The sequence below is a fragment of the Akanthomyces muscarius genome, chromosome 4, assembly GCF_028009165.1.
Source record: "Akanthomyces muscarius strain Ve6 chromosome 4, whole genome shotgun sequence".
Lineage (NCBI taxonomy): Eukaryota > Fungi > Ascomycota > Sordariomycetes > Hypocreales > Cordycipitaceae > Akanthomyces > Akanthomyces muscarius.
Window position 1 is genome coordinate 4,504,603 of NC_079244.1, and position 21,054 is coordinate 4,525,656.

At 54.1% G+C, this 21,054-nt stretch overlaps 7 protein-coding genes across 7 annotated transcripts; 4 read left to right on the forward strand and 3 right to left on the reverse strand.

Moving 5' to 3' along the window:
• Positions 1–196: 196 nt before the first annotated feature.
• Positions 197–2,032, reverse strand: LMH87_012229 (uncharacterized protein; the record flags this gene model as incomplete). Its single annotated transcript, XM_056201506.1, has 1 exon — positions 197–2,032. The coding sequence occupies one exon, from the start codon at positions 2,030–2,032 to the stop codon at positions 197–199; it is 1,836 nt and encodes a 611-aa protein (XP_056053251.1).
• Positions 2,033–3,310: 1,278 nt separating this feature from the next.
• Positions 3,311–6,141, forward strand: LMH87_012230 (uncharacterized protein; the record flags this gene model as incomplete). Its single annotated transcript, XM_056201507.1, has 5 exons — positions 3,311–3,524; positions 3,579–3,961; positions 4,014–5,483; positions 5,544–5,921; positions 5,974–6,141. The coding sequence occupies 5 exons, from the start codon at positions 3,311–3,313 to the stop codon at positions 6,139–6,141; spliced, it is 2,613 nt and encodes an 870-aa protein (XP_056053252.1).
• A 1,170-nt stretch (positions 6,142–7,311) lies between these two features.
• Positions 7,312–9,473, forward strand: LMH87_012231 (uncharacterized protein; the record flags this gene model as incomplete). Its single annotated transcript, XM_056201508.1, has 4 exons — positions 7,312–7,444; positions 7,724–7,728; positions 7,867–8,207; positions 8,264–9,473. 4 exons carry the CDS (start codon positions 7,312–7,314, stop codon positions 9,471–9,473), a joined length of 1,689 nt encoding a protein of 562 aa, XP_056053253.1.
• Positions 9,474–11,202: 1,729 nt separating this feature from the next.
• LMH87_012232 (uncharacterized protein) lies at positions 11,203–11,809 on the reverse strand (the record flags this gene model as incomplete). Its single annotated transcript, XM_056201509.1, has 4 exons — positions 11,203–11,302; positions 11,407–11,527; positions 11,593–11,707; positions 11,780–11,809. 4 exons carry the CDS (start codon positions 11,807–11,809, stop codon positions 11,203–11,205), a joined length of 366 nt encoding a protein of 121 aa, XP_056053254.1.
• Positions 11,810–14,120: 2,311 nt separating this feature from the next.
• LMH87_012233 (uncharacterized protein) lies at positions 14,121–14,975 on the forward strand (the record flags this gene model as incomplete). The annotated part of the gene is made up of 4 exons (XM_056201510.1): positions 14,121–14,151; positions 14,392–14,526; positions 14,595–14,866; positions 14,952–14,975. The coding sequence occupies 4 exons, from the start codon at positions 14,121–14,123 to the stop codon at positions 14,973–14,975; spliced, it is 462 nt and encodes a 153-aa protein (XP_056053255.1).
• A 1,323-nt stretch (positions 14,976–16,298) lies between these two features.
• LMH87_012234 (uncharacterized protein) lies at positions 16,299–19,170 on the forward strand (the record flags this gene model as incomplete). The annotated part of the gene is made up of 3 exons (XM_056201511.1): positions 16,299–16,698; positions 16,806–18,436; positions 18,496–19,170. 3 exons carry the CDS (start codon positions 16,299–16,301, stop codon positions 19,168–19,170), a joined length of 2,706 nt encoding a protein of 901 aa, XP_056053256.1.
• Positions 19,171–19,816: 646 nt separating this feature from the next.
• LMH87_012235 (uncharacterized protein) lies at positions 19,817–20,953 on the reverse strand (the record flags this gene model as incomplete). Its single annotated transcript, XM_056201512.1, has 1 exon — positions 19,817–20,953. One exon carries the CDS (start codon positions 20,951–20,953, stop codon positions 19,817–19,819), a length of 1,137 nt encoding a protein of 378 aa, XP_056053257.1.
• Between the last annotated feature and the right edge of the window lie 101 nt (positions 20,954–21,054).

Consider the following 21,054-nt stretch of genomic DNA (forward strand, 5'->3'; position numbering starts at 1 on the left):
GAGATGAGTGATACTCGGAAGCTTAGAGGACCCATGTTGGCGGAGTGCGTGTGCTGGAAGTGCCAAAACTGTTGCATGATGAGATATCCTGTGCGTTGCGTGTGGGTTCAGGAATGGCAGATGAGCGTTCGAGGCATTCACGAAGCGCAGCATTGTGGGATAAAACTCCGTAATTCTATTATAGACATGAACGCTTTTATAATCTTGTACTCTTGACAACTCCCACATTGATACCCGACTGTTCTCCCTTGTAGCCGCCCTTGGGCTCGCCGCCCTGCCAGACCGGCTTCATGCTCTTGAGCTTCTTCTGCTTGGCCTCGTACTGCTTCCTCTTCTTGACCCTGGGGTTGCGCACATCCTTGCTGCGCTTGGGCGTCAGGCCCTTGTTCTTCTCGATCTGGTAGTTGATCTTGCGCTTGCCGTCGGCGCCCACCTGCTCGACCTCGACCACGCGGTCGGCCTTGCTGGCGGCTGCGTAGGCCGCGTAGCGCGCCGCCTTGTCCTCCTTCTTGTCCTTGGCCTTGTGCGCGACCATGTCGTAGTAGTCGTCCTCCTCGCCGCGGACGGCCTTGGCGGCGGCGGCATCGTCCTCGTCGCCGCTGTCGTCGCCCAGATCGGCGCCGTGCTTGGAGTCGCGCTTGCCACGCTTCTCGGCGGCGGCAAGCAGGCGGGCCTGGCGGTCGCGGAGGCGCTCACGGTGCGGAATGTCCATGTCGCCGCCAGCGTCACGTCCAGCGTCAGCTCTGCGGTTCGCCTTTTGGGCAATCTGGGATGTGTAGAACTTGAGAGTCTTCTTGCGGGCAGCCTTGTCGGCGGCGGTTCGAGCGTCGAGGGCGTCTTCCTCGCCAAAGTCGGAGTTGTCGTCATCCGCGGGCGCGGCAACTGTCCTTGATCTCTTCTTCAGCGTGCCATTGGATAGAGGTAGGTTGTACAGATCAGCAACAGATGCTTCAATCTCCTTTGCTTTCGCCAGTTTGGCCTTCTTCTTTGCTGCGTCGGCCTTGTCCTTGGCTGTCTTCTTCCTGCTGCGCTTCTCAACAGCAACTTCTTCGCCTGGGGAGGCGTCGTCCATGTTCTCATCTTCATCATCCGCGGCCTCTTGCAGAGACTGCAAATTTTTGACCTTTTCCCAGGCACTGCGGCACTGAACGAGTGTCTCCATGACTTCGTGGTCGCGCAGTTCAGACGGGTCGGCTGGCTTCTGGGCCTTTCCGGTGTCTCTCGCTGGTGCTGCTAGGATAGCAAAGTAGCTCGCCAGAGCAGCGATGTAGCATCCAAGAACCCAGTATTTGACGGACTCGAGGGACTGGGGGGCTGCCGACTTGGCAGCTGCCTTAAGCTCCACAAGTGTTGGTTGCAGGGCCTGGAATTCGGTGACTAGGTACTCAAATTCAGGGTATCTTGTGACAAGCAGCTGGTACCGGTCTTTCGGTGTCATGTCGTCTGTAATTTCGACCTCCTTGAGAACTTCGGTGACAGTGTCGCCACCGTCTTCCGCATCGCCGTCAGCAGCAAGCCACTCATCACCGTCAAAAACGAAATCTTCCTCCTGCATCTTGGCTAGCTTCTTCTTTTGAATGCGCTTCGCTTCGGCCTCTTCTTCTTGAGCGTCGGCTTCCGTCTCGATCTTGTCGGCGTCGTAGTATTCTTTCTTGGAGGAACCCCACCAGCCACCATCTTCGTCTTCGCCTTCCTCTTCGTCGTCCTCGTCGCCGGCGGCCTTTTTCGTCGAGGCTGACGCAGCCTTCTTTCCCGAGACAGGAGCGCCATCGTCTGATTCGGCCTCTGAATCCGTGTCTTCATAGCCAAGAATCTCTTCGTCCGACAGCTCCATGTCGTCGTCGTTGAGGCGACGCTTGCTGCCAGGCTCATCATCGAGCATTATAGTGTCTTGGTTGAGAAAGTGTTCGTCTTCAGAATTGGCGACATCTTCGTATGTGCTAATGGGACCGAGGCGGGCATCTTTGGGATCGAAGTCTCTTGGACCTTTGGAATCGGCGTTGCGGCCGGACGACTTTCTCTTCTTGCCCATTTTGTCGAGTTTATCGTGATGTAGGTGCAGTGCTGGCTTTCGCATGAAGACCCGTCGCTGGATTTTTCTGGCGGCATGGAAATTTTTGGGTGCTGATAAGATAAGGCGAGAGGCGTGTGGGGCCAGCAGTTTTGAGTATTTGAGTCGTGCCTCAACCGCAGGCCGGCATGGGCCTCGTTGCCAGAACAAAAATAGTAAAATGAATTGGAAAAATAAGAGTCCAATGATTTGATTTGTCTACGAAGCATCATCTGTTCATTTGCAAGAATATTGGAGTCGGGGCCGCCTTGGCTATAGACGGGTGACCTGTTAGTGGTACAGCTGATGTCCGAGTCTCTTGGCCAGTGCTGAAAGACGCAACCTCCAGCGGCCCATGGGCGCAGCATCGCCCCCCACTAGCGACCCTGAGCCCCACCAACCTTCATGGCAGGACGGGTTTGGGCGCTCACGGCTCAATTTATGGGCGCTGATGTCACTGAAGCTCGAGTGGACAGCCTGACAGCGCCTGAAATTTAGCCTTGGTGCCTCGCTGAAGCCGCTAAGATTATAAACATGCCGCTATCTCACAGCGCCATATCGTGCTGTGACTTGCCGCAAGCTCCCCAATGACCCGCACCGGTCAACGACAGGCTGGGTTGATTAGGCTGGCAGACTTCTGTCGGGTACATGATGCCTGTACCAACAATTGCGTCAGCGTCAACACCATCTCGCCGCACATGGCATTTTTCTCGACTTCGCATCTGGTGTAACTTTGCCCACCTTTGTTTCGCAGGCGTATCGTGCACACCACATCTCGGCTAGTCATCACGCAAGCTCGCAACCCCAGCCCAATCGCGCTCCACCCACTGACCAGCCTCGAGGGTCGCTTCAAGGGCACCGCTGTGGAGAGTCTTGAGACACAAACCAAGTCCACGTGAACCTCGTACCTCGTTTGCCATCCACGGGGATCCGGGCCACACTTTACCCCCTCGAGCTCTCGTGCATCTGCCTAAATAGCAAGGGAAGCTGTGCCTCGCGAAACAACTTCCAGCAACCTCGTTAACTTCGCTTCCACCCACCCTGTGCCTCGAATATTTATACCGTCTCTTCCAACGTCCTCATGCGCGGCTGGTTGTAGCTCCAACGACGCATCCTGCTTGCCGCTGCAACGACCCGGCCGAAGCTGCGCCCGACTGAGCGTACGCTATTATTCCCTAGAGCATACCTCATTCGGTCGGGTGATTGCCACCTATTCGACGACGTGGGATTATATTTCAAAGACTTTCCGTCTCCCACAAGATGGATTCCCAGCAGAGCGACGATTACGGCACCCAGCAGCAGCCAGATTCCCCGCGAGCCTCGCGTCGGCCCTTTCACCGCCGACACCACTCGACCGCCGAACCTAGCGAAATTTCTCCGTTGCTCACTACCTCTAGATCTCGCATACGTATAGATAATCGCGGTCGCTCCCCTAGACCTGCAGCCCGCCTTTCTCGACACCAAAGCTACACAGGTTCGTTGTCCCAATCGTCAGCTTTGATGCGAACGTAGTTGCTGACCAAAGCAGGGAGTCTTCGCGGAACCAGACACCATAGTCGGCAACCCTCGTGGGGCCAGCGCCTTATCTCAGCTCTCGGTGAGGGCAGAAGCAGCTTGACCGAATCCAAAGGATCCATCTTCCCCGAAGAGCGTGTCTGGTACGATCAATTCACCAGTACTGACTGGGTTCACGATACTATTGCCGATTCGCACCGTGTCAAAGCTCTTCGTGCCCGAAAAGACTTTCGTGGCCGAATCTTGAACGCCTTGGATGGTGCACAAGGATGGTTTCTGAGTGCTTTGTGCGGTGTAATCATCGCCTTGATTGCATACGCTGTTGATGTCACGGAGTCTACAGTTTTTGACTTCAAAGATGGCTTCTGTGCCAGAGCCTGGTACTTAGACGAAAAGGTACGTTTCGTCTTCGTCACGCGGAAATCTGATGTATCTAATGCCTCGACAGAAATGCTGCCCTAGAGGTGGCTGTGAAGATTGGAAAAGCTGGTCGCAAGCATTCAGAATCCACTCCATTGCAGCGCACTGGACCGACTATCTCATCTATCTTTTCCTTGTCATCTCCCTGGCTACATTGTCCTGCTGGATCGCGCTTTGGACTAAAACGGTTGTCGCCTCGTCATATCAACTCACTACTTTGGACGAAAATCTGGCCGCAGAGCAGCTGCCACAGCCAGCGACGGATGTCCAGGCGGACGATAGCGAGGGTGCAGCTCTTGAAGAAGATGCCTCGGAGCAGAATCCGCCTATGATTTACTACACTGCTGCAGGAAGTGGTGTTGCTGAAGTCCGTGTCATTCTGAGTGGGTTCGTTTTGCACGGATTCCTCGGTTTAAAGACACTCATTATCAAGATGATTGCGTTGGTGTTTTCAGTTTCTTCTGGGTTGAGCCTCGGTAAGGAGGGCCCTTACGTGCACATGGCCGCCTGTGTCGGAAATATTGCTTGTCGTCTCTTTTCAAAGTACGACCGCAACGACGCCAAGAGACGAGAGGTTCTTTCTGCAGCTGCCGCAGCTGGTGTGGCTGTTGCTTTTGGTGCTCCTCTTGGAGGAGTCTTGTTTGGTTTGGAGGAAGTCTCGTACTTTTTCCCTGCAAAGACTCTCTTCCGAACCTTTTTCTGTTGCATCGTTGCCGCCCTGTCACTCAAATTCCTTAACCCATACGGAACGCACAAGATTGTCATGTTTCAAGTTCGATACCTGGTCGACTGGGAATTCTTTGAGCTGGGCACTTTTATCTTGGTGGGCATCCTTGGTGGTGCACTTGGTGCCTTGTTCATCAAAGCGTCCAAATATTGGGCTCAAACATTCCGTCGTCTCAAGGTGATAAAGAGGTATCCCATGTTCGAGGTTTTTCTCGTCGCATTGGTGACTGGGCTATTGAGCTACTGGAATGCATTGACTAAACTCCCCGTGGCAAAGCTGCTGCTCAATCTCGCTTCTCCTTGCGACGACTCGACTGATGCGGATCGCGACGAGCTCGGCTTGTGCCCCAACTCCATCGATGACATTCCAGAGATCCTCAAGACTCTGCTGATCGCTTTCTTAATCAAGGGATTCTTGACTGTTATAACGTTTGGTATCAAGGTGCCTGCTGGTATATATATCCCATCTATGGTTGTTGGCGGTCTCATGGGCCGCATGGTTGGCCACCTGGTGCAGTGGCTAGTTTTGGCGGTGCCAGACTGGACCATCTGGGGGAACTGCGCAACTGCGGCTGACGGAACCTGCATTCAACCTGGTGTCTATGGGCTGATTGCGGCCGGCGCCACAATGTGTGGAGTGACGCGTCTATCAGTTACGCTGGCTGTCATTCTGTTTGAACTGACGGGTAGTTTGGACTATGTCCTTCCATTTTCGCTGACCATCTTGGTGGCCAAATGGACAGCTGACGCTATTGAGCCGAACAGCATCTATGTAAGAGGAGCTCTTGTTTGTGCTGTCTGCGGCGAGGAGCAGTTTGCTAACCATGTGCAGGATCTTCTTACTTCTATGAATGCCTACCCTTTCCTAGACAACAAGCATAAGCCTGTTTTTACAGGTACCTTGGCTGACATTATCACGCGATTTCGAAGGGAGAGAATTATCGACATCACCAACTCGCCACTTGTGGCAGCGACCAAGCTCAGATCAAAGTTGGAAATTTTGCATCGCGCTGGAGAATTGGATGGAGGACTGCCAATTGTGCGACACGACGTTCTGGTGGGATTGATCCCAGCGCCAGATTTGGAGTTTGCGCTCGACCAACTCGAGAACGAGACGGCCAACTTGTGTCTGATGGACCGAGTGCCAAGCATTGACGAGGACGAGGAAGACGCTGCGGATCCCACTGACTTTACGCCGTATATTGACCCGGTATGTGACTTGACTGTTTGATTATATTTAATTTTTTGCTGATGGTGGCCAGGCCCCGGTGGTACTTGATCTGCGCTCTCCGACAGATCTTGTTTATGAATGCTTTGTGAAGCTTGGTCTTCGATACATTTGCGCGACTAAGGACGGACGATATGCAGGCATGATTCACAAGAAGACATTTGTGAGGCACATGCGAGAGAAGGAGGAGGAGCAGAGCTAGAACAATGACAATTCAGGTGCAACACGAAGGAAGAGTGTGTATGTTGGGTTGTCGGGGTTGTCGCATGTGGACCCGGCTGTATTATTGCGAGTATTGGCATTTTAGCATTGCATGGCATAGGCCCGAGTATGCATTTTGAGATTGAACTACATCCTTTTTATCAGTCCACGAACCTTTTGGCGGCGGTGAAAGTGGTGATGAGACACGGGACCAGAGGTTGTAATGATTGTAAGAGTAGCGGTATAATGCCAGTGCGACACGATTGCTGTTGGCCATGGTGCGCTGACATGAAACCTATCTTCCCTGTCGTCAAGTCATATGATCAGCCGGGCATGGGTGAGATGAGATTACTGCCGACATCGGGCTGGGTGTTTTGTATCAGTTGCCATGGCCGCGATCCTTTGAATGCGGTCAAGGCTGAAAGTTTGAAGACATTTTTATACCAACCATGAAAAAATAACAGATTTAAAATGTCGAAAAGTCGGAAGCACGGAAATCAAATTTATTGTAGTCATCGTGAGATAGGATGACACAGTTGGCCACGACAGCGTAATAAGATCCCTGCTGATTAGCGCATCTGGATTCACCCCCAAGGAAACCCGTACCCACTGCAGACAGGCTGCAATGCACTAGTGCTGGCGGCTTATTACAACGTGGAACAGCGCCGGAGTAGAGCAGTAACTCCGGGCGGCGTAGCGTGGGTTGTATTTGAAGATGCTCGGGGTAGTGTACAGCGCAGGACTGTTGGGTTTGGAACGACGAGAGAGAAGAAGAGAAAGAAAAAAAGACAGCGCATCGATGTTTACGGGTGCAAAAATCTAGAGTTGATCAATTTTATACCTGCACTCTGGGCATGGCAGTACCTACTGCACACAGCAACTTCAGCTGTAGTGATCTGACCTGAAGAGCGGCGGTGGCCTCGGCGTAGACTTGTGGCGGCCTCGGTGGCCGTGGAGCGCGTGATGGATCCCCCAGATGCGCTGTGGCTTGCAGCCTCCCCCAGAACAGGCCCCCCGAGCCCACTAAAAGGCCAAGCTTCCAGCACCCAGCGCGGGGTTTGGCCTGTCTTGCTTCTCCAACAGACCTCCACCACAAGCATCCACTGAGCTGTCCGGTGTGCCGCCCTCCGGCAGCCCAGCCGACCCAGCCAAAAACTGGTGATGAAGTGGGATGGATTTTTTTTCCAAAGCACACCAAAGTACCGGTCAGAGAGATTCGAGAGACAAAGGGGGCGCCCTACAGGAACAAGCACCCAAGGATAACGAGTGGCGGTCCCAGAATTACCCCACAAGACGTGCACCCGGTGAGCCGTTGGAATCCGTTCCAGACAATTAAAAGCTGTTTCCTTGCTGGGCCCTTTAATAAAAAAAGTCGTGCCTACCCCAACCCCTCCGCCGTCTCCGCCGGGTTTCCCTCCGGGTCTCGTCGTATCTGTCTCTCTCTCTCCTCCTACACTATCTGCTCTTTTCCCTTTTCACATCCGCATTTACCTCTTTTCTTTTGCTTCTTACCAGAAAAAGACAGAGCGCGGCTTCTCCGTTGTGACTGAGCGAGAAGCATTGGTGCCGTCATCGCAATCCAGCCCAGGTAAGCTTGAACAGTCCGTTCCGGCGCCGCGCCCTCTCGTTTGTCGTCGCCCCTCCTCCAAGCCGGACCATGACCTCGACACACCGCCTCAACAATTCGACTTGTCGCTAACATCAATTGTCTTTCCTTGTTCAACAGACACATTACCCTTCCATAAAAGATACCCCCCCCCCCCCTCTCCGTTCTCTCATTATGGCCGCCGCCATCAGATCTGCCGTAGGCCGAGGCTCCGTCGCCACCGGCCTGCGCGCCGCCGCCGCCGTCCCGGCCTCGATGCGCTTCGCCTCGTCCAAGAGCTTCTTCCCCAACGAGCCCGAGGCGCCCACCGTCAAGACGGCCGTTCCCGGCCCCAGCGGCAAAAAGGCCATCTCGGAGCTCGACCAGGTCTTTGACACGCGCAGCGTCAACTTTCTCGCCGACTACAACAAGAGCGTCGGCAACTACATTGCCGACCCCGATGGCAACATGATGCTTGATGTGTACGTTGTCTCCGATCCTGCATTGCACAATTCCAAGCTAACAGAAAACGCCGTAGCTACGCTCAGATTGCCTCCATCCCCGTTGGCTACAACAACGAGCACCTCGCCAAGGCCGCCTCCAGCCCGCAAATGGTCAATGCCCTCATCAACCGCCCGGCGCTGGGCAACTTCCCCTCGTCCGACTGGGGCGAGATTCTCAAGACGGGCATCCTCAAGGTCGCCCCCAAGGGCCTCAGCAACGTCTTCACCGCGCTCGCCGGCTCCGACGCCAACGAGCTCGCCTACAAGGCCGCCTTCATCTTCCGGCGCCAGCTCGAGCGCGGCGGGCCCGATGTCGAGTTCACCCCCGAAGAGATTGAATCATCCATGAACAACCAGGCGCCCGGCGCCGCGCAGCTGTCCATCCTGTCCTTCAAGACGGCCTTTCACGGCCGCCTCTTTGGCTCCCTCTCCACCACGCGCTCCAAGCCCATCCACAAGCTCGACATCCCGGCCTTTGACTGGCCGCAGGCCGCCTTCCCGCAGCTCAAGTACCCGCTCGAGGAGCACGTCGAGGAGAACCGCAAGGCCGAGCAGGCGTCCCTCGACGAGGTCGAGCACCTGATCCAGCACTGGCACCTGCCGCCCGCCGCCGTCATGGTCGAGCCCATCCAGTCCGAGGGCGGCGACAACCACGCCTCGCCCGAGTTCTTCCAGAAGCTGCGTGCCCTCACCCGCAAGCACAACGTCCTCCTCATCGCCGACGAGGTCCAGACCGGCGTCGGCGCCACCGGCAAGTTCTGGGCCCACGAGCACTGGAATCTCCAGGACCCCCCGGACATGGTCACCTTTTCAAAGAAGGCCCAGACCGCCGGCTACTACTACGCCTCGCACGCCCTGCGGCCCAACAAGGCCTACCGCCAGTTCAACACCTGGATGGGCGACCCCGCGCGCGCCATGATCTTCCGCGCCATCATCGAGGAGGTCGAGCGCCTCGACCTCGTCAACCACACCGCCCGCGTCGGCGACTACCTCTACGGCAAGATCGAGGCCCTCGCGAAGCAGCACCCCGAGCACTTCAAGAACCTCCGCGGCAAGGGCCAGGGCACCTTCATCGCCTTTGACAGCCCCAAGCGCGACCAGTTCCTGGCAAAGGCCAAGGAGTTTGGCATCAACATCGGTGGCTCCGGCGCCTCCGCCGTGCGTCTCCGCCCCATGCTGACGCTGCAGGAGCACCACTGCGACATTCTCGTCGAGGCCATGGAGAAGATTGTCAAGGCTCTGTAAATGTACATGGGAGGGCAGAGAATCGATTCCATCCAGTCTCTCTCTCATATGAGAAGGACAGGATGTGCGTGGACTTTTGTTTTGTTTGGAGTTTTTATTTATTTATATAGCATTGTGCGAGTATGGGAACAGAAAGCCATGTCTTTTGATTTTAATGCGAGAAAAGAAGAGGCTCGAAATGGTATCAGGAAAAACATGTCGAGCTGTGAATTTACCACTAAACAAACGTCTGCGACATGCCCCCGCCCTTGTTTCTCGTGAAATCACACGGCGAGTGTACCGGGTAGCAGGGCGCTAGCTACGTCCAGTTCATTTGCAAAGTCATTATCAGACACGTTGTGAAGATGCTAACGTCGGCCACCCCCTGCGGAGCACCCCCACTTGGGAGCACCCTTTTTACACCAAAAAAGTGCTTTTTATAGAGATTATATATTATTATTAAAAATAATAGTAGAGCTATTAAAAATATAGTAAAATACTTTATAGTATTTTTAGTCTAACTTATAGTTTTTGAGTTTATAATTAAATCTTAATATATTAAAACTATTAGTTAAATTTAAAGAATATTAATTACTAGTAATTTACTAGTAAAACTTTAATAATTTTTATCTAATTAAAGAAAATACCTATAATAATAGAAAAATAATAGATAATTTCTTTAAAAATTAAATAAACTTATATTTTAAAGTTGAAATATATATTACTTTATAGAAAACTTTTTATTTAAAAAAAATATTAATAGCCCCCTCTTTTTTTATTTCTTTAGATAAAAACTTATATATTATATAAAATTTAAACATTATTATTTAATAGTTTAATAGTACTAACTATATAGTTAAATATATTTTTTAAATATTAATAAGTATTTTAATCAAATAGTTATTTAAGATTTTAAAATGTTAAGAAAGTACTAGTAATCTCTTATTAATCCTTAACGTTTTTACACCCTTAACTTTAATATTTTCTAGATTTAGTAAATAATTATTTATTAATAGAAACTAAGTAAAAGGGATTTTATTAAGTACTTATTTAAATATTAAGATTTCATATATAATATTACACTTAAGTGGGGTGGTTTTATTAGCTACTAAAAAGGTAGTGTTTTGGTGTAAAAAGGGTGCTCCCAAGTGGGGGTGCTCCGCAGGGGGTGGCCGACGTTAGTTTTCGTAAATCAAAAAGCAGTGTATCTTGTCTATCTTGTTTATATATATTGAACCAAAAAGAAATTCCAAGCGCAATGCGCACAGAACAGCCACCAAGATAGTTTCATGTCGCGACATGCGTAAGCTAGATCCAAAAATCAAAGACCGTGACGCCGCCCAATGCCGGACTGTAAAACAAAAGCGTAAAGGGGAGGCGCACAAAAAGATGTCATACCAAATTAAAATAATCGTAAATCAAACTTTCAAAAGAACCATATTAGTTTTCCTCCCTCGACTTTGGAGTGGCCATGATGTCGCCAACAGGGGGCAACCTGTCTGGTGGTGTGCTCTCTCGCCGCCTTTTCCTGTACAAAGGGGCTGGTTCCGGCGACTGCCTATGCAAATGGCGTGGATCCTGAATTTGCATCGACGGAGTAAGTGGCTGCGAAGAATAGTACATCGCAGGCTGGTAAATATGTTGCTGCTGCAGCTGCTGGTCCACGGGCGGACGCGGCATGAGATGTTGCGGCAACAGTGGTCGCAGCTCTCGCTTGGCCCGGTCTGCTCTGGACGGACGGCCGCGCTTCTTAGGCGGCGGCTTTGACGCCTCCGCAGCTCCTTGTCTGGACTTGGTACGCGGACTCCCATTGGCTGGTATGGTGACGGCCGTTGTCGTCGTAGATGGCCCTGGCATGAGGCCGTTTGACATTGGGCGCGGTAATATAGAGGATGATCCTTGGTAGGATGGGGGATGAGGCGGATGGATGGATGGTTGTAGTGTGGGTGGCGACCTCATCGCTTGGCTGATGGATGGATAGTCGCCGTGACTGCTGCCAGACGAGTTTCGCTCTCGACTGTGGTAAGGGCCAGAAAGCTGTTTCGTCGCGACCATGCATTCGTTCACATTACGACCTATGGCAAAGTGTCAGCAACCAGACGGCTGCGTAATGTAAAATAGTGTTCGGTAGGCAACTTACCTCGCGGCAGCTGCATATTCAACCAATCTGGGACGATGCCGTGGTGTTTGACAAAACATTCCAGTTGGTAAACGTCGACTGAGCTAGTTTTGATCATCTCGGCGAGAACAAACCTCTGCGAAAAAAAAATTAGCTTACGAATAGCCCTAGTCTGGTGATGAAACAAAACATTCATGGGTCGACTTACATGCTCTTTGCTTGTGAATGGGCCGTCCATCTCACGGAAAGGGTTCTGCTCCTTGACAGAAGATCCTAACAGCGAAAAGAGAATAGACCGGGAGAAACGACGTGACTTCGTCGGTAGCGAGGCATCGGGAGCCAAATATAAATCGTAAAAGAGGAAGCGCTTCCGTAGCACTCGGGGCGAAGAAGAGGTACGAACGTGGAGAGCGTCGCAAAAGAGTGAAAAGAAGAATGAAAAGCAAGTTCTCTATTGACACGATCCCACCCTCATATATTCTCTTGATATTGCCAGCTGCGGGTACTCCAGTCAGATGTGTGCAGACTGGCGCGGGGTGAACGTGACGCGCAAGGTCGGCTGGTAGTTGTATCTGCAGGACGGACCAACTACACCAACCAGAAAGGAACGGCTCCTTCAAGCGAGCGTTGTGGCAGCACCATGAAAATTCCACTGGAAGCCTTGTTCTGTTTGCTATTCTCTGCGAAGGTCGTACGCCGAGCGTGCAGGTTGCGCCGCACTTGTACTACCTGGCAGGCGGGTGCTGACGTTGGTTGCCTAACAGTAGCCGTCTGTTAGGGTCCTTGTTGAACGGTGGCCGCTCACAAGATCGCAGCGGGTGTAAGTCTGCGAAACGATAAAAATCGTCGTCGAGTATCGTTCGGTGTAAGGGTAAAAGTTCCGAGGGGACCCCGGAAAGAAGAGAAAAAAAAGAAAAGAAAGGGTAGGTTTGGCACTTGGCCGCGGGTTGTGGCCTCGACGTGCTTCTAAAGGCCCGTGGCCGGTCTCTTCGCGGCGTGAACTGGCCGCGAGGCCCTTCTCCGGGAAGCCCAAAAATAAAGACTTTGAGTCGTCGTCGATGGCCCCAGCGTTTCGCTAAAGACAACCAAAAGCGGACAAAGAAGAAGGAATATAAGACATCCACCGAGGCGGCGCTATACTAACATGATACAAGACATCGGCAGCAGCGGCGAGAGGGAAAGGAAAGAAAAGAAGGACGACGGGCGGCAAACCATCTACTAGCCCTCCCTCTGTGTGTGTGGATGGCTGCTGGCACATCATGTTCGAAATGGACCACTCCTCCCTTTCATTGGCACGCTGACTGCGGTGTCTGCGGTATGCCGACCTCTGGCACTGCCGCCACCACACAAGCTTCGATCCCTTGACAGCCCAGATACACTACACCAAGGCAGTACGGGGAGCACATGATGGCGATGACGGCAGCCCACCAGTCCCACTGGTGCAGTGCCCAGAAAACGGGCCTGCCGCACCCCCTCCCCTCCATTTCTTCTCTTCTCGCCGCCCCAGTTCGAGTTTCGCCCCTTCTTGTTAGCGGGCGGCATCGGGCCTTGTTCCGGTGGTTGGTTGGTGAGCCGTCGCGCGGGATGGGGCCAAGAGTTTTGTCATAGTTTCTCTGAGTGGTTGAAGCGGCCCGTCCACCAAGAACGCTTCGCTGATGCATCGAGCCGGATCAGCTGAACGTCTAGTCTCCTTTTTGTGGAGGCAGCCCAAGAGGGAGCGCATATGCCCTGTCGAGCTGTGGGAGGCTTGGTTTGGTTCCAAGTCACTGCGCTACCCGCTCTGCAAGGTACACACGATGATACCCGTTTAGCGCACGACAAGACACCTGGGCACACACCCCCCTCTTGCTGCCCTCGAACCAAGCAGTTGGCAAACAAGCACGCAAGTCAGGCAACACCAGCACCGAGAGGCCCTTTTAACACTTGTGCAACTTGTGCGAGACAGACATATGGCGGTCGTGGCGCGTGCAGCCACCCTGGTTTGCCTGTCAGGCTGTACTTCCCGTTCATGTTCCGGCGCGACATTGCTGTTAGGCCGAATAAGACCGTCAGGCTGTTCGGTGAGACGGGAGGATCTTGGCCTTTGCCAAAGACAGATCGACGGCCAAGGTCTCCGTACATTGGCGGAGCATGGAGGCATTGCAAGAGTCTGCTTGGCTGCCTCTATCTTGCTCCTTCTCTCGTAAAGTGCGGGGGGCCGCTGGACAAGGATGCGACAGGTGTGGCTGCTAGCGACCCGCTCCTGGTGCAAGTGGAAGAAGTTGAGGAAGTGGTTTTGGTGTGGACATGATCGAGTCCGCGTGGTACCAGTGCCAGTAATGGTAGTGCCACCGTTCGCTAGGCGTGCTTTTTCCAACTCTGGGCGTCTTGTTCAGCTATCGAGTTACTGACTCGGTAAGCAAGGTTTGGGCTGTGTTTTTTCTCTTCATAAAATAGTAGGGAAAAGGAACAGGTGCATGACGCTTGTCTGCACAAAGATGATGCGCGGCACACCCTCCCCCCACGTTAGTTAGATCCGTTGACGCTTGCTAGCGTAGACAGCTGCATCGATGAGCATTGACGTGCAGCTGCACAGTACTGGTATGCAGTTGGCAGCGAGCAGCCAGCGCCAGCCACCGTCCTGTGCAGGCAGCAGGGTCATTGTTGGTGCGGCGTGACAAGGCGTCTTGTCTCATCTGGCACCAGGTTGTGCTCGCCCGATGTCCTGTACCAAAATAGTGCTCGAAGCCTCTGCTTGCATAAAGACGCTGCGCGCTCCACCGGCTGTCTCAGAGGGCCAACTGTGAATAAAACCCCTGACTCGGGCTGCGGAATGAAAAGCTGAGCGATTGTGCGAAAAGACGGCCCTAATCTTCCCTTGGTTCGCTGCGCAGACGGCCTGGAGCGATACGAAGGCGCAAAGCAGGTTAGCATGTCCGCGTGACCGTGTTTGCCTTGGTTGGCGGAGCCTCTCCTGTCAGTGTGGCATCCATCCTTGCTGGGGCCGGGCACCTCGTGCTCACACAGTTTCTGTCGGTTGATAGTATTTGATGACTCCCTTTCTGCGGACACACCGACCGCTGCCTGCCTGCCAATCAACGGGCACGTCCTGTCGCCGGGGCAGTTTTGCGCAGGACGAGCAGAGGCACGGCAGTGGCGACCTTGCAACGGGCTGCAAACAGGTGACAAGGCTGGTGGAGAGAAGAGACATGCATCACACATATTCGCATCGGCCCTTGCCTTGCGGGCTCGCGGGCTTGGAGGCGGCCCCTCACGTCGAGAGCACCGGGGCCCAGTGTCTCTGCTGTCGCATCTGGTGAGGCATTGTCCTCTCTGCACCTGCCTTTTACATGATGCACATCCGTCTGCTGGCACTGACGGACCGTCTGACTCTTATATAGCGAATCTGGCTTACACCGACTTGAACCAAGGACATGCACAATGTGCTGGCAGGAGACGGCTGCCCCACCGGTACTCATGCTTGACTGTTGAATTAGGCTCGCGACGAGGGTGAGCCCAACGCTGTGCAACGGGCCGGGAATTTTGTACTGGTGTGCGCTGCTGAGAGCCGGCTAGAGGGCCTTGGGCTGGGATTGTTTCCTTTCTGTGGCTGCATGCTTAGCGTCGCTTTAGTTGTGCCATGATCTGCTCCGGCCTGGCACGACTGACAGCAGCGAACTAGTGGAACACTACAGATTGGGCCAAGATTGTCTTCCAGAGATGATTGGCGGCAAGGCCTCGAGTGGGCTTGGATTGAGAAGCGAATGGATGCCCAGCATTGGGCTAGCAACTGGAAGGAGGAAGAGTGCCAGTAGCAGGTCCATCATCTCTGCCCGAATCCGCTTCGATCTGGTGTGATGCCTACATCTGTTTCTTTGTCTTCCGATCCACCAATGAGACATTTCCAGCGGAGAATGCGATTCTGTTCGTGCAGTGTCTGTCTTGGAGGTTATTATACCCGACTGCCTATAGCAGAATGGCAAGGGTAGGGTAGGTATCTTGGCTGCCGCGTCTGGGGACGGGCACAGCGTTGCACTGCACATGGCAGACGGATGTGACAGTTTGCTTTGTTCAGACGATTATGCGGGAAGAGACAACACAACACTCCAGCAGCCGCCTGCTCGGTTCTTGTAAATGATGTTGAAACGTCTTGATGGCGTAACTACCTAAGGTAAGGAAGGTATTTAGAGATGCAGTGGCTGATGAATCGGCAGCACGGCCCTAAGAATTTCCGAGTCGCGCCGGTGCGGTGCGCTAACTAAGTTACCTACTGCTAACTTTACGGCGGCGGGCAGACACCAACACCAGACTGTCTGTACCCCAGCTTTTGGGCTGGCCTCATCTTGAAAAGAACAGCGCCCCTGCGCGAGCCAATTTGCGCAATCAGAGCCTGCGACCAATTTTACGCTTGCGCATTCATATTTGTTTCTGTCTCTCTTGGGCAGTGCTGCGACGCAACATTGCCAGCCATTGACTCGGTCGGCACATCTCAGACTGCAGAGGAAGCACTGCTCCGCATAGCGCCGTCTGGAACTAGCGACTTTTGCCTCCCCTCCAAACTGCACCATTGATCGCCTGCAGTGCTCGCGAGCCGCCTCTGCCACCCGCATACCCATTCGTGCGGCACGACTTTTTTCTACATCGACGCGACCACACACGCGCACCCATATACGTCTCTGCGCCAATCCATCGCTATTCCTGCATTCGGCGCCTCGATTTCCCATCACCGGCCCCCCGTCAATGTGGTTATGAAGGATGACGAGAACGCGACGGTCAAGATGCAGAAAATAAAGCTGGAGGACGGAATCAACGGCGCCGCCGCCGCACACCATCCCGACTCGACGACGGGCGCTGTGACGGACGCGACCAAGGCCATCAAGCTCGATGGCTCTCCTTCGCCGTCCACCGAAGGGGGCAAGTCGCGCAGCGATGGCAACGGAACCCCCAACTCGTCGCGCCCACGACTATCGCGCAAGTCGTCCCAGAAGCCCACGCCCACCCGAGAACCGCCTCTGTTCGACAGCCTTCCCAACATGACCCCGGAGGCCTGCAAATCTTTCCAAGTCATCCCCGATTGTCTCTATGGCTCCAAGCACCTGGGTTCTACCGAGAACGACGCGTTTGACTGCGACTGTCGAGAGGAGTGGCGTAAGTTGGCCCACTGCCCCCTAACCTGGCTCGCAGCGAAAATCATACAAAATGGAGATTGTGCGCAGCTACAAGCATGGTGTACTGACATTTTTTTTGACCTGCAGAGGATGGCGTCAATATGGCGTGCGGCGAAGACTCGGACTGCATCAACCGCGCGACGAAAATGGAATGCAGCGAGACGGCCGGCAACTGCGGTGGCGGTTGCCAGAACCAACGCTTCCAACGAAAACAATATGCCGACGTGTCCGTCATCAAAACGGACAAGAAGGGATATGGCCTTCGTACTGACGCGAATCTGGGCGCTAACGACTTCATTTTCGAGTACATTGGTGAGGTCATCAACGAGGCCACCTTTCGACGGCGTATGATCCTGTACGACCAACAGGGCATCAAGCACTTCTACTTCATGTCCCTCAACAAGAACGAGTTTGTCGATGCGACGCGAAAGGGCAACCTCGGCCGCTTTTGCAACCACTCCTGCGTTCCCAATTGCTACGTGGACAAATGGGTGGTCGGCGACAAGCTGCGCATGGGCATCTTTGCGATGCGTTCAATCCGTGCTGGTGAAGAGCTCGTATTCAACTATAATGTTGATCGGTACGGTGCCGACCCTCAGCCATGTTACTGTGGCGAGCCCACCTGCGTCGGCTTCATCGGCGGCAAAACCCAGACGGAGCGTGCAACCAAGCTGCCGCCTGCTACCATTGAGGCGTTGGGCATCGATCTTGGTGACGGCTGGGACACGACTGTTGCCAAGAAGCCGCGCAAGAAGCGTGCCGATGAGGAAGACGAGGACTACGTCAATAGCCTTCACGCGCGTCCTCTCGACGAGGAAGACTCCCGCAAGGTCATGGCTACACTCATGCAGTGTAAGGAGAAGTGGATCGCAGTCAAACTTCTTGATCGTATTCAGCAGAGCGAGGATGAGCGTGTGATTCACAGTGTCATGCGCATGCACGCCTATCAAATATTCAAGACGACACTGCATACATTTAGTGACGACCACAACGTCGTCCTACAGGTCCTTTCCATCCTTGACAGCTTCCCCCGCCTGACAAGGAACAAGATTCAAGACTCCAATATTGAAGCTACGGTTGAAGAGCTCGCGCAATCAGAGCACGAAGATGTTGCAACAAAGTCGAGAAAGCTCCTGGATGACTGGAGTAAATTGGAAATGGCATATCGCATTCGCAGGCGCAAGTTCGAGCCTGGTATGCAGACCCAAAGTATATACGAGGACCGCAGAGGCCCGGCGAGAGAGGGAGATGCGGCGGCGACGGCGGCCGCGCAAACCCCACAGAGCAAACCCGCATCGCAGCCTATCAATGCCCCCAAGGGACCTCGCAGCAGTATACCACAACGAAACAACAATTTCCATGCCGGAAACGCCCCGCGCCAACGGCAGCGCTTTGGCAACAATGGACCGCTGCCGCAAGGCTGGTTCTCCGCCAAGGACGCCAAAGGCAACATGTATTATTATAATAAACAGGGCACAACGACATGGCAGCGTCCGACGCTGCCCGCCGACCAGACTCCCAAGGTGCCGTCAAAGGCTCAGCAGGAGCAGCAGATGATTCAAAACATCATCGCGAGAGTGACAAAAGAAGGCACACCAAAATCTACACCATCGCAACCGTCAAGATCGCAGTCCTCAGAGACACCCAGCACGGATTCCCGATCGGATAAGTGGCGCGCATTACCTCAGGACAAGCAAATGAAGATTTATGAAAACACTGTACGGGCTTGCCACCAAGGAAATAAGGCCCTCGAATTTCCTGCTAACTTTTATTCAAGGTTTTCCCTCATATCAAATACGTTCTGGACAAATTCCGCCATAAACTGCCAAAAGATGACTTGAAGCGTTTGGGCAAAGATCTCTCCAAGAAGTTTGTAGCTTCAGACTACAAGAACAACCGCGTGGCGGATCCGACCGCAAAACTCAATGAGAAACAAGCCCGCAAGGTCAAGACGTACTCCAAGGACTTTCTAGACCGGGCCGTTCACAAATTCGAGGCGCAAAAGAAGGAGCAGGGCGATGCCAGCGGCTCTACGGAAAATGCCGCGACAGAGCTGTCCGGCGCTGCCGGCGACAACCAGGGCAACGACGCCGAGCTGAGCGACGTGAATATGGACGACTCGCCAGCCAGTCGCAAGCGCAAGCATGACGACGTCACCGAAGGCGATGCCGACACTGACCTGCCAGACGCGACGACGCCCACCACCGACGGCCCCGAGATGAAGCGTCTCCGGGAAGACGAGGGTGGTGCTGCCGCGACGCCCAGCCCGCCGCCGCCGCCGCCGCCTCCGCCGCAAGACGCAGAGCCCACGGAGGAGCAAAGGGCGCTGCAGGAGCAGGAGAGGGCCTTGGAGCGCGAGAACGAAGAGGCCCAGCGGCTGGAGGACGAGGCGCAGAGGACGACGAATGGAGAGCCAGAACGGAACCGAAAACAGGAGGTTCTCAGCCACTAAGCTTTTACTCTTGTTTACTCATGTGTTGTTGTTTTGTCTATTGTTTCAAACTTTGGCTGAGCGCCTCGGTGGCACAACTTTTTTTTATTGTGAAGGGAGTAGTGGTAGACAGGAAAGGGGAAGGAAAAAAGAGACGTGTAATTGTTGGGAGGGGCAGATTGGGAAGCGAAAGAGAGTGAGCATGGTGGGGGCGAAGGATTTATCAATATGTGACAATTTGTTTCCATCTATACTATTTTCTTACAAAAAAGCGTTTTATTCTTTTTCCTCGTACAGGAAAGTCGCTTTGCTTGCTTGCTGTGGGCGCATCTGGCCGACCTGTTGCGAGCATACTGGAGCAATTTCTTTTCATGTTGTTTTTTTCCTGCAGTCGATATATTATTCCTAGCTATTGTTACTAGCTATTTGAATAAAAACTCACCCCATCGCTGACCTGACTTTGTCCATTGGCGCGAGAGATCGGAGGCCATTATACGGCCTTTACAGAAAGATAATGTTATCAACATGTACCGGGGGTATATATTGTAGCAGTAAATAAAAGAAAACGCCACATCTATGAATGTAATTTTGTACCAGGACCCCAGCGCCCAAAACTCCATCTTCCCATGAGAATCATCATGTTTTTTCTTCTTCTTTCATCTGCCCTCTAATCGTCCAGATCATCCTCACTCGAGTCCGCCTCGTCATCACTACCGCTCCTCTTGCGCTTCTTCACCGGCTGCTGCTGATTCTTTGGCTTCCTCAGCACGTCGCCCTTTTTCACAAACACGTAGCTCCTCGCCGGCCGATCCTCGCCCCTCCACGCGCCGCCCTCCGCACCGGCGCCCTTCTTGCTCCGAATCACGCCAATGGTCCGCGCGTGGCGGTACCCCGGGTACGCGCGCGCCAGGAAGCGGAAGCTGGCGTCGGCCTGCAGGCCGACGTGGCGCGCCAGGTCCTTGACGTTCCACAGCGTGTACGGCTCGCCGTCGAAGAGCGTGACGACGATGCTGCCGCCGGGCGCGAGGAGCGGCACCGCGCGCTGGAAGAAGGCGACGAGCAGCTCCTGGTTGTAGCGCACCTGGCGGTTGACGTCGGTCGACTTGCCGCCGACGTGCGGGAAGTTGAAGAGGATGCGGTCAAAGGGATGGGGCTTGCCGAGGGAGGGGGGCAGCTTGGTGGCGTCAGTGTTGTAGAGAAGGCGGTTGGTCGGCGGAGGGCGCGGGTGGCGGTTGCCGTAGCTGTCGTAGTCGGCGTCGCTGTCGCTTTCAGAGTCGTCAGATGCTGCCGTTGCTTTCGGCGCCTCGTCGTCGTCGTCGTCGTCGTCGTCACCGTCCTTGTCCTCTGCGTCCGCCACCTTCTTTGCGTCTGGCTTCTTCTCGCCGTGGAAAATGGCAATGTTGGCGTCTGCAGATGGGTACTTGGCCACGAGCTCGGCGTGGTCGCGGTCCAGCACCGTCGCCGTGACGTGCCGGCAGCGGTGGTGGTGGACGAGCGACGCCGCGAAGCTCAGGTCCCCTTCGCCGACCAGCAGGATGCGGTCGTCGGCGGCGTCAAACGGAATCGTCGGGTTCTCCTGGTTGCGCTGCAGCTGCCGCTCCCGCTGTTCCTGCGTCTTCTTGCTCGTCTTGCGGCTCTGCGGCTGCTGGAAGCCGACGCCGCCGCTCCCTGGGCCTGCGGCAGCCAGAGGCTTGTCCGAGTGCCGGTTGGGGATAAAGCCGCGCGGCGTCGGGATCTTGGGCCCGCCGCCTTTGCCACCGGCCCTTTCTCGCTTCAGCTGAAGCTTGCGCCGTTTGCCTCCCATGATTTCTTTTTGTGTTGGCGGTGGAATCGGTGTGTCGTGGGATGGTGAAGGAAAAATTAAGTGGTGATGGGTGGCAGATTTTCAAAGACCGGGGTGGTGTG